Source organism: Pseudochaenichthys georgianus, unplaced genomic scaffold, assembly GCF_902827115.2.
Source record: "Pseudochaenichthys georgianus unplaced genomic scaffold, fPseGeo1.2 scaffold_455_arrow_ctg1, whole genome shotgun sequence".
Classification (NCBI taxonomy): Eukaryota; Metazoa; Chordata; class Actinopteri; order Perciformes; family Channichthyidae; genus Pseudochaenichthys; species Pseudochaenichthys georgianus.
In genome coordinates this window covers 179,302-194,821 of record NW_027263020.1, presented here as the reverse complement: position 1 = coordinate 194,821, position 15,520 = coordinate 179,302, and the positions used below count along the sequence as shown (strand labels likewise).

At 41.8% G+C, this 15,520-nt stretch overlaps 1 protein-coding gene across 2 annotated transcripts; it reads right to left on the bottom strand.

Moving 5' to 3' along the window:
- Positions 1-5,061: 5,061 nt before the first annotated feature.
- LOC117442695 (beta-taxilin) lies at positions 5,062-14,642 on the bottom strand. Of its 2 annotated transcripts, none has more exons than XM_034078645.2 (11): positions 14,540-14,642; positions 12,014-12,182; positions 10,539-10,611; positions 9,993-10,078; positions 9,616-9,765; positions 8,965-9,159; positions 8,150-8,269; positions 7,683-7,757; positions 6,917-7,009; positions 6,675-6,770; positions 5,062-6,249 (listed from the first exon to the last, which is right to left on the bottom strand). In XM_034078645.2, exons 2-11 carry the CDS (start codon positions 12,170-12,172, stop codon positions 5,398-5,400), a joined length of 1,899 nt encoding a protein of 632 aa, XP_033934536.1. In that variant the 5' UTR covers positions 12,173-12,182; positions 14,540-14,642; the 3' UTR covers positions 5,062-5,397. The 2 variants fall into 2 exon arrangements, with proteins under 2 accessions (XP_033934536.1, XP_033934537.1); XM_034078646.2 differs by lacking the exon at positions 7,683-7,757 and adding an exon at positions 7,563-7,637.
- Between the last annotated feature and the right edge of the window lie 878 nt (positions 14,643-15,520).

The following is a 15,520-nucleotide window of genomic DNA, read 5'->3' as shown; positions in this document are numbered from 1 at the left end:
GCAGCTTAGTGTAATCAGCGGCACACGAGGAACGTGCCTCCCGCATGCTGGCAGGCGTCCCGCATGTTTCCCGCTGAGAGGCAGGCTTTACATTTTAAACATCTGCTCCGATACTCGCGGGTTTGAGGATTAAAGCCCCTCCATGTGTCTGAATGTTTCCTCTTCAAAGCAGCTGCAGAAGGTGACCTTTGGTTTACCTGCATATGATCAAGGGCTTTCAGAACTTGATTTACATACATGTGCAGTCCAGAGAGAAAGGCTCGTTGCTTCTTCTGAAGACACGTGTTCTATATTTGTTCCAGGAAATTGAAGTGCAGTTTACATTAAAGGATATGATTGTGGGTGTTCATAACAACATGTCTGTCTTTAAAACTGCCCAAAAAGAACCAGAATCAAACCTTTATTCGTAGAGAGGGGGGAACTTTACGAAGTAATGATAAGACTGTCACGGGTTGAGCCACAGGTAGGATCCAAACGCAGAGAGAGAGGAAGTATACAAGGCTACCAGACTAACCATGTACAGCACAAGGATCTATTGACGGGACTCATTTCATTAACAAGACACAGGTGAGGTAAAGACAAGGCGGTCCCACGCAGGTGGAGAGAATCAGGCATCAAGAAGACCCTTTGAGTAAAACCAGACATTTCAAAATGAAACGGGAACAACAAACACAAAACTAAGATCATAACAAAGACAGAAGATAATAAAATACTCTGACCGCTAGTATTTTAGATTTGCTATACAATTACTTTTGTTCTTATAGTTCAACATACAATACTATGACTTCATATTATTTGATATACTATTCTAAGATTGTTTCACATTTTTTGACACATAATTCTTTTAATATATATATATATATAATAATGCACTATTATATTATGGTTTATTGAATCTACATTCTATGTGTTTTACTGTAAACTGTATTCTATGTGATTGTGACTATTGTATGAGATGTCAATCGTCTCCTGTGAAGAACTTTGGACTGAAAGGTGATTTACAAGATAAGATGGACTTTTATTAATTTTCGTGGGGAAATTGTTTCTCTGCATTTGACCCATCCTGTGTTAGGAGCAGTGGGCTGCCATTTTGAACAGCGCCCGGGGAGCAGTGTGGGGAACGGTGCCTTGCTCAGGGACACCTCGGTAGCACTTGGTCTTGCCGGGACTTGAAATGGTGACCTTCCAGTTGCCAAGCCAAGTCCCTATCGACTTCGCCACCATCGCAAATAAATAAAGCTAAAGCTAAAGCTTATAGTAAATAGTGAAACTATCCATAATAATATAAACAATTTGAGATGATTATTCTCCTTCAAAGCACTCCACGTTTAATTACATCATCATACATTTAGTAAATGCAAATGTTTTCTTATACAATTCAACAGACTATCTTCTGATAAAGCTGTAAAATTGGCAAAAATATAATAAATTGAAGTTAGATTTTTTGTTTACGATAAACTCAGTATTTCTAAAAAGTATACGGAAAGCCAACTTGGTTGAGAACTTCCTCGACAGATCACAAATGTTGTATAATATGTTAATAGGTGGATTGATGTGATGGTTTAATGTTGCACCAAAGAAAAACCACCCACTTGTAAATGAAAGTGTCCTTTGTAGGCCGGATGTCCTTTCAGTTGGACATCCACCAGTGTTTTCCTGGAGCTACAGAGACTTCTTGGGTGAACCTCAACCTGATGAACTGAACTTCAGGACAAGATTAGTCCTTACCCAACCTCTCACACTTTAGTCACACGGCCTCAGATCCCTCGCAGTCTCATTAAGTCGACTCTTATCTTCCGTCACAAAGTCGAAACTCTTCAAAAACCTTCCTCTCCCGTATCTGTGCCGCTCTCTGCCTCTCTCTCTTATCTGAAACTCAGAAAAATCCTTTGTACTTTTCATCTGTTTCCTTTTTGTATTGAACACTGTTAAACTCCTTTTAGCGTTTTTTTTACACGTATTTCACTGAAAATACCTCGACTTAATTGCAGTTTCATTCGAGTGAAAAACTTGCAGGAGATAAGTCCATACTTTAATTTTGTCATCTGATTTCTCTTTCCTGCTCCTCATGATGATTGTGGGGTCTGTATTTTATATTTTACTTCTGACCCTTGCACTCTTTTATTGTTTAGAAATCTACATTTATAGATTCATGTTAGACCATCAACTTAGCATTAAATACATCTAAAATAGCAGTTACTAAATATATATGGATTCATCTGGAAAAGCTAAATGATTCCGAAAGACTGATTGGACTCCTTTGTTTACTTCCGTAACCACACTATGGTGCTCCTATTGGCTAGCGCCCCAACACAAGTAAAGTAGGTGTCTGTAAATTATGGTAATTTGGTTAATTTAAATATATTTCAAATGTGTAAAATTGTTCTTCTCCGTGTCCCGCAGAGGATTGTTGAGCATGTCTCTGGAGTGGGTGTTTAGAAGTCACATGTATTTAGTGGACAGAATGAATCAGACGGAGTGCGACGCATGAGGCTCAAACACTACCGTGGTTAGCGTTGGGGTTGCCTGTAGCTCAGCGATAAAGAGGACACTGGTTCAGGAGCACAATGAGGTATGACGGCATTTCATGTGACTGCAAGTGTGTGCCCAAAATATTGAAAGCAACAACAATGGCATCCAGTACCTCTGGATGCAATACAGAAGAGATACTAAGAACACTGTCACCATCTAGTGGCTGTACGGATATACTGCATTTTGAATATCATAACAGGTTTAAACAGTACTTTTGCATTTTCTGTGTTGTTGTTGTTTTGCTGTATCTTGTAGTTGTAAAGTGTCAAAACAAAGAACCAACCGAACCCTTCATATGTGGATGAAACAGCACCATCTAGTGGAGATTGTGTTGTGCTGCATTATTTGAAATATATTTCCATGCTTTTAATGGTACAGGTCATGTTACGCTTTCTAAATGAAGTCCTAATACATGCATTTATTCATCTTTGACCTTTTTGAAGACATATGGTAGCTCAATCCTTAATCTGTGTGTGTGTATTCTTGTTTACTTGTCACTGTGAGGTCCAAGTAAAAAATGTTAGACATTGAGGTATGACGGCATTTAATGTGACTGCAAGCGTGTGCCCAACATATTGAAAGCATCTAAAATTGCATGGTGGGCAATACAGAAGTGATACTAGGAACACTGTCGCCATCTAGTGGCTGTACAGATATACTGCATTTTGAATATCATAACATTTGTAAACAGTGCAATATATTTGAAATGATAACCCCTTTTTTTTACCCTGCTTTTGCAATATTTATGTTGATTGAATGTGTCCTAATGTTGTTGTTCTTGTTTTGCTGTATATCTGTGTGTGTAAAGTGTTAAATCAAAGATCCAATCGAACACTTCGTATGTGGATGAAACGTCTCCATCTAGCGGAAATTAGGTTTTACTGCATCATCTGAAATATTTCCAAGATTTTAATGGTAAAGGAATGTTACACTTTCCTTATACATGCATAATTAATATTTGACCTTTTGAATAAACCTGGTAGCTCACACTGTAATCTGTGTGTGTTTGATTATTCTTGTTTACCTATCGTTGTGAAGTACAAGTACAAATGTTAGACCTTGTGAGGACAGATTAGTCCGTCCGACTTTTTCAAGGTTAAGACCCAGGGGTTTTTATGTTTAAGGTCAGGCCGGTGTTGGGGATCAGGTGAAGCATTTTGAAACCGAGTATACCCACAAGTATAGTTCAGTGTGTTCCTTTCTCATTCTTGTTTTTTCACTTTTATTAGTTTATGTATTATTCTGCTGTATTATATAATTTCCATGCATTAAAGTTAATTGAATAACCAACTACCCTGGGTTGCATTGACTTTGTTTAGTAAACAGTTTGAAAGTAATTGGTAATGTACCTTATGCCATTTGTTGTGTCAAGTACAGCTCTTAAGAGCATTATAAAGGAATAATGTGTTTTTAAATGACATTTTGTATCTTCACGGTCATCTGTACATTCTTCTTACTCTCTAATGCTGGTTTATTTCTATTTTCAGATGTTTCTATTTTTGAATTGTTTATTTCTACTCTTTTAATTTGTTATTATGTGCAATGCCTTGTTTTGTTTATGCTGCTGCAACAAAAACATTTCCTGAACTGGGATTGATAAAGTACATCTTATCTTATTTTAACTATTGTTGTTGTGTGACTTTGATCAGTTTAATATACACTTTACGTCCAAACCTGATAGACAGTGCAAACTACCATCCATCCATCTTCTCCCGCTTATCCGTGGTCGGGTCGCGGGGGTAGCAGGTCCAGCAGTTCCAGCAGAGAGCCCCAAACTTCCTTTTCCCTGGCGACATCAACCAGCTCTGACTGGGGGGTCCCAAGGCGCTCCCAGGCCAGCGAAGAGATATAATCCCTCCACCTGGTCCTAGGTCTACCCCTCGGTCTCTTCCCAGCTGGACGTGCCTGGAACACCTCCCTAGGGAGGCGCCCAGGTGGCATCCTAACTAGGTGCCCGAACCACCTCAACTGGCTCCTTTCGACGCGAAGGAAGAGCGGCTCAACTCCGAGTCCCTCCCTGATGACCGAACTTCTCACCTTATCCCTAAGGGAGACGCCAGCCACCCGGCGGAGGAAACCCATCTCGGCCGCTTGTATCCGCGATCTCGTTCTTTCGGTCATGACCCATCCTTCATGACGAGGTGAGGGTAGGAACGGCCCGGAGACAGAGAGCTTTGCCTTCTGGCTCAGCTCCCTTTTCGTCACAACGGTGCGGTAAAGCGACTGCAGTACCGCTCCCGCTGCTCCGATTCTCCGGCCCATCTCACGCTCCATTGATCCCTCACTCGAGAACAAGACCCCGAGATACTCAAACTCCTTCACTTGGAGTAAGGACTCATTCCCTACTTGGAGTGGACAGTCCATCGGTTTCCTGCTGAGAACCATGGCCTCAGATTTGGAGGTGCGGATTTACTAATAAATGTAATCTTTTTAAAACAAAAATCAAGTACATTATAGTGTTGGACGATTAGAAAATGGATCAAACCAGTAGTTCAAGAAAATGAAAAATAAAACAGACAAAAAAATGCAAACTTTTCATAAAATGACTTTATTGGAGACACTTTTTTTTGTTTAAAAGAGACACAGCAATTGTAGTGGCACAGATACCAACCAAGGAGTTTTGTTTTGGCAAAAGACAAAAACATAAAAACATTTAATAATAATTTAGATGTTGTCCTTCTGTAGTAGGGCTCATCACTCTCTCCGCCGAACGAGACATTACAACCGTAGTCTTTTTTGACCGTCCTCATCTGAGTGCATTGCATCTCAACAGAAGTGACAATTGGGACAAACTAAAGGCACCGTTTGATTTCAGCTACGCACACACACTTTACCCAAACAACACACACACACACCTTTAAAACTTTAGCTTGCATTCTTGGCGTTCTTCTTCTTCTTTTTCTTGGGGGTTTGCTTCTTTGCGGACTCGGCATTGGACGCGGCAGCCGTTTTCGGTGTGTCTTTGGAGGGTGGAGCTGATGGTGCTTCTTCTGGTTCAGCCTGGACTTCCTGCTCTTTCACTGGTTCAGCCTCAACCTTTGCCTCGACTACTGCTTTTGGTTTTGTACCTGTCGGTGGATCGGTCTTGACTTCCTCCGGCTCAGGTGTTGGTTCAGCGGGTTTCATCAGGATCTCCTCCTCTGCTTTGACTGGTTGCACCTCTTTGTCCATGACCTGGGTTGGGACCACGTCTGGTTTTGTGTCTGTTGGTATCGCTTCAGAAGTTTTCTCCACTGGGCAAGACGTCGCTGGCTCTGTAACTTCATCTGACGGTGGCACAACTGACTCCTCTGACTTGACATCGACCAACTGCTCCTGCTTGACCTGAGGTTTGGTTTGGAAATGGTCAAACGCAGAAGCCACCAAGTCGTCTTCTGTTTCTTCCTCCTTATTGTCCTCTTCATCGTCATGGGCAGGTGCATTCAACAGGGAGTTGGCGAACTCCTGCAGCTTTGTCTGTTCCTCCTTCAGACGAGACATATCCTCCGTCAAGACCGGGTCCTCGACCCCGATCTCATGGAGCTCCTGTTGCTCAAAAGGGCTCAGGTCGGACGATTTGTCCCCGAAGATTTTTATTGAGACGTTGGAGTTATTCTTGCTGATTTGCTTGATCTTTTCATAGAGCATTCCCCTCTCCCTCTGCAGGGCGTCACACAGCCTCTCCAACTTATTAATTTTCAGGACGAAAATGTCGTACTCTCTGCATTTTTCAGTTCTCTGAAACAGAAAGAGCGACGGAGAAAATTAGATATAAAGCGATGTAATCAATCAATCAATCAATCAATGTTTACTTATAGCCCAATATCACACATGTTACATTTGTCTCAGTGGTCTTCACAGTTTGTACAGAATATCAGTATGACAATACGACACCCTCTGTCCTCAGACCCTCTGTCCTTAGACCCTCTGTCCTCAGACCCTCTGTCCTCAGACCCTCTATCCTTAGACCCTCTGTCCTTAGACCCTCACATCGTACAAGGAAAAACTTCCGAAGAAAACCCACAGTTTAAACGATGTAACTAGAAATCAAACGGTTATGATGGTAAATAGCCATCTGCAAAATGACTTATCCCATTATTATTGTTCTTCGGATCAACAGGACTTTCAAAATGACACGACACAGCGGCGGATCATCAACATACCTCAGATATCATATCATTCAGAGCCTTGTTGCAGTTCTCAAACCTCGTCTTCCACAGAGTTGACTCTTTGTCCATTTTCTTCATCTTGTCTGACATCTATAAAAGGGAGTAGTTTAAAATCAAAGGGCTTGGAAATGTGGAAAGGTTCAAGAAGAATACGCCCAACATTTCTGAGTAAGTGGAGCCCTCGACAAAGATTATAAAACTTAGATTTCTTTAAGGCACAGTTTATTTCCACCTACGTTATCCATCTCGCTCTTGAAGCGGACGTAGATTTCATTGCTTTTGGACAGCGTCGCCTGAAACTCATCAAACTTCTGGGCATACAGGGTCAGCTGTGAACATATGGAGAACACAGAGTAAGACCTAAACAGAGACAGACATGAGAACACTTCAGGTGGTTTCTGTCTAAAAGCAAACCCCAAACATGTATGTATTTCAGGAAAAACGGAATAATTACGGCGCTTCTTTCTGTTTCAAGTGTCTTCTTCTTCCTAATTCTGTTTACTGAACAAACTATTCAGTACTTTCTCACTATTTCATATCAACAGGGTTCCCCTTAGTTTACAGAGTATCCTAACCTCAGACCCACCTTTAACAAGACCACTGCAGTGTATCGGGATAATTATAAAACCATATTTGGTCACAATAATTAAAGATGCAACATTTATTTATATGGTCATTTTCAAATTCTCACTTGTCAAACATACACGCCTTTGAAAGACACGTAACCTTATTCTCAAAGCATTAAAGGCAGGCTTGATTGTAAAAGACAGAACTACGACGTCCCTATCTCTCCTCTGTTTTGGATGTATAACTCCCCCCGCCCCACCGGCTGTGTGGCCTGTCCTGGTCGTCAGCATGTTAGTCTGGTCAGTGAATATTCACCTGCACCTGCATCAAGTTCCCCTGTTCCCTGAGTGTCTGAGTCTGAAGTTTCCACTCAGCAGCCTGAACCAGTAACTGGTTAGAGAGAACAGACAGAGACACATTAAGACGTTTCTTTACCTTCTTCTTCATGGCCAGCTCCTGCTCCTTCATAGCGTAGCATTTCTTTGTTTTGTCAATAGCCTCCCTAAGCAACTACGGCAACAGAAACAATACACAGTCAATCTGGGAATAGCATTTAACAAGGATGAATATCTGTGGAATGTAATGCAGTGAAAAACTACACTCAGAACATTTAAAAAGTTGATTACATTTGTTTTGTCAACAGGTTCCATATAATTATTTTAGGTTACGTAAGAGGGGCAAGGGCCACGTCTAAAAGAAATGTTTACATCTGACCACAATTTGGAGGAAAGAATTCAGAATTTAGAGGAAAAAAAATCAGAATTTAGAGAAAACATTCTTTTAATTTCTCTAATGTACAATAAAAAATTGTCCAACATGGGATCAATGAAGTACTTCTTATCTTCTTATCTTATGTTATCTCATCTTACACATCAGTTCAGTTCTCGGCGGCGCTAACTCACGTATTCCTTCTCCCTCCTGTGCTTGTCCTCGGCCTCGGTCAGCAGAGCGTTGGCCTGCTGCAGTTTGGCTTCGGTCAGTTTGTGCTGCAGGTCGCGGTGATTGTTGATCTTCTCCAAACTCTGCAGAGAGACGAGGAATCAGACTCACAAACCGCTTCTTTCCGCACCGATGTATCTGTCGAAAGTCTTACATGATATCTTGGATATTTTACTGACCGTTATTGAATCCCAATGGATTCAATAACGGTCAGTAAAATATCCAAGATTTCATGTAAGTCGCTTTTATCCAAAGCGACTCACATACTCAGTACTGAGGACAATCCCCACTGGAGCACTTTGGGGTGAAGGGTCTCAGGGACACAACGACATGCTGACTGCAGTGGGGTTTGAACCTGTGACCCCCTGATCCCAACACCAACGCACTATCCACTGCGCCACACACCTCCTCCCAAGATACTAATCACAATGTCCCTAAAGCCCAAGTTCACATATTTAAATGGCTTGTTTTTATGAACAAGAGACCAAAACTCAAAGCAATATTCATATGTACATCATGTTGAGGGGTTCGTACATATAGCTTCAAGGTAATGTCACATATCACTTCTCGTTATCCCTCTACTTTATAAACTAAATAACCCCCTAAAGAACCCATGTCGTGGGGTTGGATGTGCACCCAATGTTAACGTTGTGAAACCATCAGAGCTGCCGTTACATTTTGTATTAAGTCTTCCAATATGGGTTTAAAATGTAAAACCCAACACTTGAGGCTTATTGCTATCGTTGAAGATGTATTATGTCGACCGTTGACCCCTCACCTCCTCCCTCATCTCGCACTGGGACATCAGGCCCTCCAGTTTGTCGGTCAGGTTGCTGTTCTCGTGGCACAGCTTGTCGTTTCGCGTGCTGTGCGTCTCGATCTGAGACTGGATTTCTGTCAGCATGCTCTGGAAGTGGCTGGTGATTTCAGACCGCTTCTCCTCGTCGTCCCTGCAGCGCTTCAGGGTTTCCTCCTGGAGGGGGGGGATTAGGGTTTACCATCTCAGTGTCAGTATTTTAAGATTCTGGCATGTATTTTTAGCTGCTAACCATGAACTTTGGGGGACCAGGATCAGGCCCAGAGGTCAAACTACCAAATGTCACTCAAGAGGAACACAACAACCAGGAAGACACAACATGACTGCAGAGAGCATTTTGACCGAAATAACAGCAAAGAAAACCAAAACTATGGTAAAAAGTCACAAAATCTCCACAAAAAACTAAATCAACACAAAATATAAAGCAGACATTTTTTGTAAGTTTTGTGTCTGTGTTTCTCTGTAAAGATTTGTTGTTTTGTGGTTTATGCAGTACACACACACACACACACACGCACGCACGCACGCACGCACGCACGCACGCACGCACGCACGCACGCACACACACACACACACACACACACACACACACACACACACTCATCTACCCACCCTCAGTGTGTCGTAGTGTCCTTGCAGTTCTCTACAAAGCGCCTCCAGCTCGCTGCGAGCCGCCGCGCTGCCTCGGCTCTCCTCCAGCAGCATGGACATCTGCTGCTGCAACACACACACCTTCCTCTCATCGCCGCGCCGCTGCACCGCCTGCACACACACACGCACACACGCACACACGCATGCGCGCACACACACGCGCACACACACACACACACGCACACACACACACACACACACACACACACACACACACACACACACACACACACACACACACACACACACACACACAGTTGGAGAGCATAGTTTATGACAGAATGGATTTGCTGCGTAAAAAGTCTCTAAAATTATTCGAAGTATTGAATAATTCTCACCACTTCGGCGTATTTCCTGACCACCTCTTCCAGTTTCTTGGCTGGAGAAGAGCCCTTGTTCAGACTCTTCATGATGAGACACACCTCTGCAGACACACACAAATACACACACAACATCATGAGGAATAATAACACACTTTGTTGTATTACTCAGGGTGCAAGTGCATCTTGGGAAATGTCGGCTTCACAGTTCTTGTATTGCAGCCATATTAGGAGTAAAAGTCAATATGTTTACATTATTCTCAAGTCCCCGTTATGTATGAATCCAAAGGAAGTTGATGCACGAGCGTTGGAAAGAAGTGGGAAGAAAAACCCTTCCACATTCAGGAGTTTATCTTACTAACTTTGTCTGCATATTGCTCCTTAATTCCCCAACAGTAAGCATTACATCATTCCTCATTTGCATATTCAAACATAACTGGTAAAGTCAGTTATGAAGTGAGGAAGTTTCGTGGTGACATTTGACACGTTTGACCCAATTCACCTGAAGTGCCTCCCTCCAACAGTAGATCAAACTGACATGTGACTCGTCTTTGCCTCGCTCACCTTTCTCCATTGCAACGGGAAGTTCATCTTTCGGCTCCGCCTTCATCTTTTCCACCTCTGCCATCATCAAATTCTACAATCAAAACCATATGAACCTTTAAGAATAAAGTCTCATACCATGTTGAAGTCTGAAAGGCTTCATCACAGCAGCTAGGACATCAACAAGGACACACATTAAAGACGAGAAACAAAGGAAACAGACCCTTAACATGTTCAAGACCCTTAGGGTACACCTGATCCTGGATTAAGCTTTCTATTAGATTCAGGATTAACTTAAGTCTAAAGTCTAATGTTTTAAATCGCACAACGAAGCCGTAAACGCGACAAATTAATTTACATTTTTAGTTTATTTGTTTATAGTGTCGTGGACAGTCCCCATTCATCAACTGTCACAAAAAACAGTAAATGGAGCAGCTTTCGCCACTATTGCTCATTTCCAGCTGTTCCAGATAATAAAAGACAACTTTTTAAAATCATAATACATCAACAGCATTAGTTACAAAGAAAGGACGCAAGACAAGTAGATAGAACAACACACGTTACTACATACATGTCACATATAGCACATCCAGAGATGTTAAAAGTACTCACATCCTTTACTCGAGTGGAAGTACAGATACTCGTGTTTAAAAATACTCTGGTGAAAGTAGAAGTACTGACTAAACTTCTTTACTCAAGTGAAAGTAAAGAGGCTTTGAAGTGTACTTCAGTAAAAAGTACCCATAGCTAGCAGCTGCTTTAAAGAGTACCTGACCTCCCTTTATATCAATAGAACAATAATGTCATTGTTAGCTAATGAATGTTTCCATGGAGACCAACGGCAACATGACAACGTTTCCATTGGTCCCTCTTCTTTAGAGAAGACCAGGAAGTGATGGATACACGGATCGTGCTCCAACCAATAGGCACGCAGTGACTCTAAAGAATAATGACCACGCACCAACACACATTCAGACTAAAGGAACCAGCTGTTTGGGAAATGAGAGAAGTAGAAAGTACAGGTATTTGAGTTCAACATGTAAGAAGTAGAAAGTACAGGTATTTGAGTTCAACATGAGAGAAGTAGAAAGTACAGGTATTTGAGTTCAACATGAGAGAAGTAGAAAGTACAGGTATTTGAGTTCAACATGTAAGAAGTAGAAAGTACAGGTATTTGTGTTCAACATGAGAGAAGTAGAAAGTACAGGTATTTGTGTTCAACATGTAAGAAGTAGAAAGTACAGGTATTTGTGTTCAACATGAGAGAAGTAGAAAGTACAGGTATTTGTGTTCAACATGTAAGAAGTAGAAAGTACAGGTATTTGTGTTCAACATGTAAGAAGTCAAAGTGAAAAGTCGTCAGAAAAAGAAGTAGTGGAGTAAAGTACTGATTCCAGAAACATTTAGTGAATGAAGTATTTGTACTCCATTACTTGCAACCTGCTCACATCACAATCACACAGCAGAAACGAGGGGTTTTGATGTGTTTTATTCACCTGTTTGTCCAGGAGGCCGGACGCAGAGCCGTGGGAGCTGAGGATCTTCTCCAGCCGCCTCTTGTACTCGTCCATGGGGTTGTTGGAGGAGGAGGAGGCTGCAAGAGGAGCTTCCTTAGCCGGGGGGGGCACCAACTGCTCAGCTTTCACCGTCTCCATGCTCAGATTGCTGCAGATTTGCAATATGAAGTTATTCGCCGCTAGATCATACACCAACAACATCAAAAAATCTTACTTACATTTTATTTCAATCAGTGAGATTTTATAGTGATGTTTGGCTCTATGAAACCTGATGTACTTTATGATTCTGGGTTCTTCAAGTTTGTATCCTCGTAGTCGAATGCACTTATTGTAAATCGCTTTGGATAAAAGCCTCAGCTAAATGAAATGTACTAAAAGTACAGAAGTATTATCAATAAAATGTACTTTAAACATCACAAATTAAAGTACACTTTGTGCAGAATTGCTCTTTTAAAGGGGCCTCAATAATATATCAAGTGTCACGATCTGTCTGAGTTGTGTATTTTCATGTCGAGATCTGTCTCTGGTTTCCTGTTTTATTTTGAAAAGTGTTCGCCCCCCGTCTTGCCTGTTGCTTCCTGTCTCTGTGTTCCCTCCTGCCTGATTACCTGATTGTGTTCACCTGGTGCCCCTGTGTTTCCTCCTCCCTCCTCACCTGTGTCTTGTTTGTGTGATTAGTCTTGTGTGCATTTAAGTTCTGTTTTATTTTTGTCTGTCATTGTGAGTTTCTTGACGTTGATGGTTTATGTTCTGAGCGACTTTATGTTTTATCTTGCCCAGTTTTGACTTTGTTTGCCTGGCCTATTCTGGAAATAAAGGATTACTGCTTTCAACATATCTTCTGGATTTGGGTCCTATATATACCTCGCCATCCAGCCGTGACATCAAGTACCATACTTGAGTAAATGCACTGAGTTACTTTCCACTGATGACCAAGGGTTATGTTAAGTCTCCAGGAAATGAATGTAAGTCTAAGTGATGTCCCCACAAGTGACTAAAAAAAGTGATGTCCCCACAAGTGACTAAAAAAAGTGATGTCCCCACAAGTGACTAAAAAAAGTGATGTCCCCACAAGTGACTAAAAAAGTGATGTCCCCATAAGTGACTAAAAATAAACATGTGTGTGTGCCCTCACCGCTCTGTCACCGTTATTGTATCTGGTCAGTTAAAAATAGCCAAGCCCCACCTTGTCACACACAAACGTACACACACACACACACACACACACACACACACACACACACACACACACACACACACACACACACACACACACACACACACACACACACACACACACACACACACACACACACACACACACACACACACACACACACACACACACACACACACACACACACACACACACACACACACACACACACACACACACACACACACACACACACACACACACACACACACACACACACACACACACACACACACACACACACACACACACACACAGACAACACCTGTTATAGTGTCATCTATTCTGAGAGAGTCCAAATATGGTCAAACACACGCACGCACGCACGCACGCACGCACACACACACACACACACACACACACACACACACACACACACACACACACACACACACACACACACACACACACACACACTCACACACACACACACATTTACACACACACATTTACACACACATACAAGACAAAAGGTATTTGTCCAAAGTCCTGTTGTAGCGACCCCCCCTGATGAAAAAGTATGGCTCCACCCACTAAGTTACGCAACCAATCCCAGCCCTCCCCTGAGTTTCAAGCGGTCAATCCCTTTAAAATTAACAACTTTTATAAATATTTGTATACTTTTTAATCCTCTCGTTACATAACCATAACCAATACAACTAACTTAAAAACATATCTCAGTTTTGTTGACATCATATTTGGAGATTTTACAACAACACATAATTAATAAGTGTTAATAAGTGTAACAAACATCAATAAATGACATTTTAACTATATCTAAGCCTTAAAACATATTTTGGGTCATATCATATATTTTCCTCTGCTTCTTCCTACAATCCACTTCATAACCTATCAGTAAACTAAGACAAATACGTTTAAAGCCATTACATGAACCTGTATAATGATCCCACTGTAAAAGGTGAGGACAGATATTTACACTGACCTGGTCTTACGGACAAAGCAACTAAACGTGCCATGGCAGCCATTATCAATCCCTTCATGTATTTGACCCTGTTATAGTACATTATAGTCATATTACACACTAAACCCATATATAAGTATATAAACATATAAGTATCCGTAAAGTATTATCAGGTTATTTTAATGCCTATAGGGTATAAAAAGTTCATTTTCCCACAACAAGTCAACTCACAGAAGAAGCACAACGTAGCAACAACACAATAACTGTTGTTGATATTAGGCTACGACTCAACATCGATGCAAACGTGATCAGAAACTTTAGAGAAACTAAATATTTGATAAGAGACAGAGAGATGAAATATTCTTACCAGGATCAGTGGAGTGGAGGAGGTGAAGAAGAGACTGAAAGGAGGAGGAGGAGTTCCTGCTGACGGCACAACGACAGCTGACCCCCAAAATAACCTGACAGGCTCACACTCTGAGGCCTGTGTGTGTGTGTGTGTGTGTGTGTGTGTGCGTGTGCATGCGCGCGCGTGTGTGTGTGTGTGTGTGGGGGGGGGGTATGTGTGTGCTTGTTGGTTGCACATAGTAAAGAATGTGTGTGTGTGTTACTTTGTTCTGGCTGTGTGTCCCCGTATATCTCGGCCAATTCAGAAATACATGTGGTTGTAATCTGTGCAGGAGAATTGTAAAGTGTGAAAGCTCGACTCTGTGTCCATGTACAGAATACAAAGGGAAGCAAATCAATGACAAAAAAGAGGCAAAACCAACACAACAACAAAAGTAAAGCAGCCCTGTAGCAGCTGTGTGCGGTGACACTATGATAATGTCCATGAGGAGAGGGAGCACCCTGACCTTTATGTCATTAGACGCTCTGTTTCCACCGCCTAGTGGACAGATAGCAGAACTACATCAACTCTCACTGATTCTGATACTTGTTACACCGGTTACACATGAAGCTGCAGAGCGTCTGGAAGTGGACCTGAAGTGAGTTCAGCAGGTGAGAATCCTCCCAGACGAATCTGTTCCATCATCAGGATCACTCTGATCACATTGTGCTGTGTCACTGTTTACCTGGACAGGTCACATGACTCTTGAAGCTGATTCTTAATGTCTGTTTGAAGTAGTGTGTATTATTTCTCTCTCAAAGTCAAAGAGTTGAGGAGTGATTTTAGAAAGATTCAGTCAGTGCTTCTTGAGTAGAAAGAGCAGCAGTTTGATTGTTTTCTTAGATCACATCATCAGTAAAGAATGCAAGGCGTGTCTAAACCTGTCCGACAACTCGGTTCAAGTCACTGAGGTGTTTTATTTTGAACTCTTAATACTCTGAAGTTGAGTGCATGGATGAA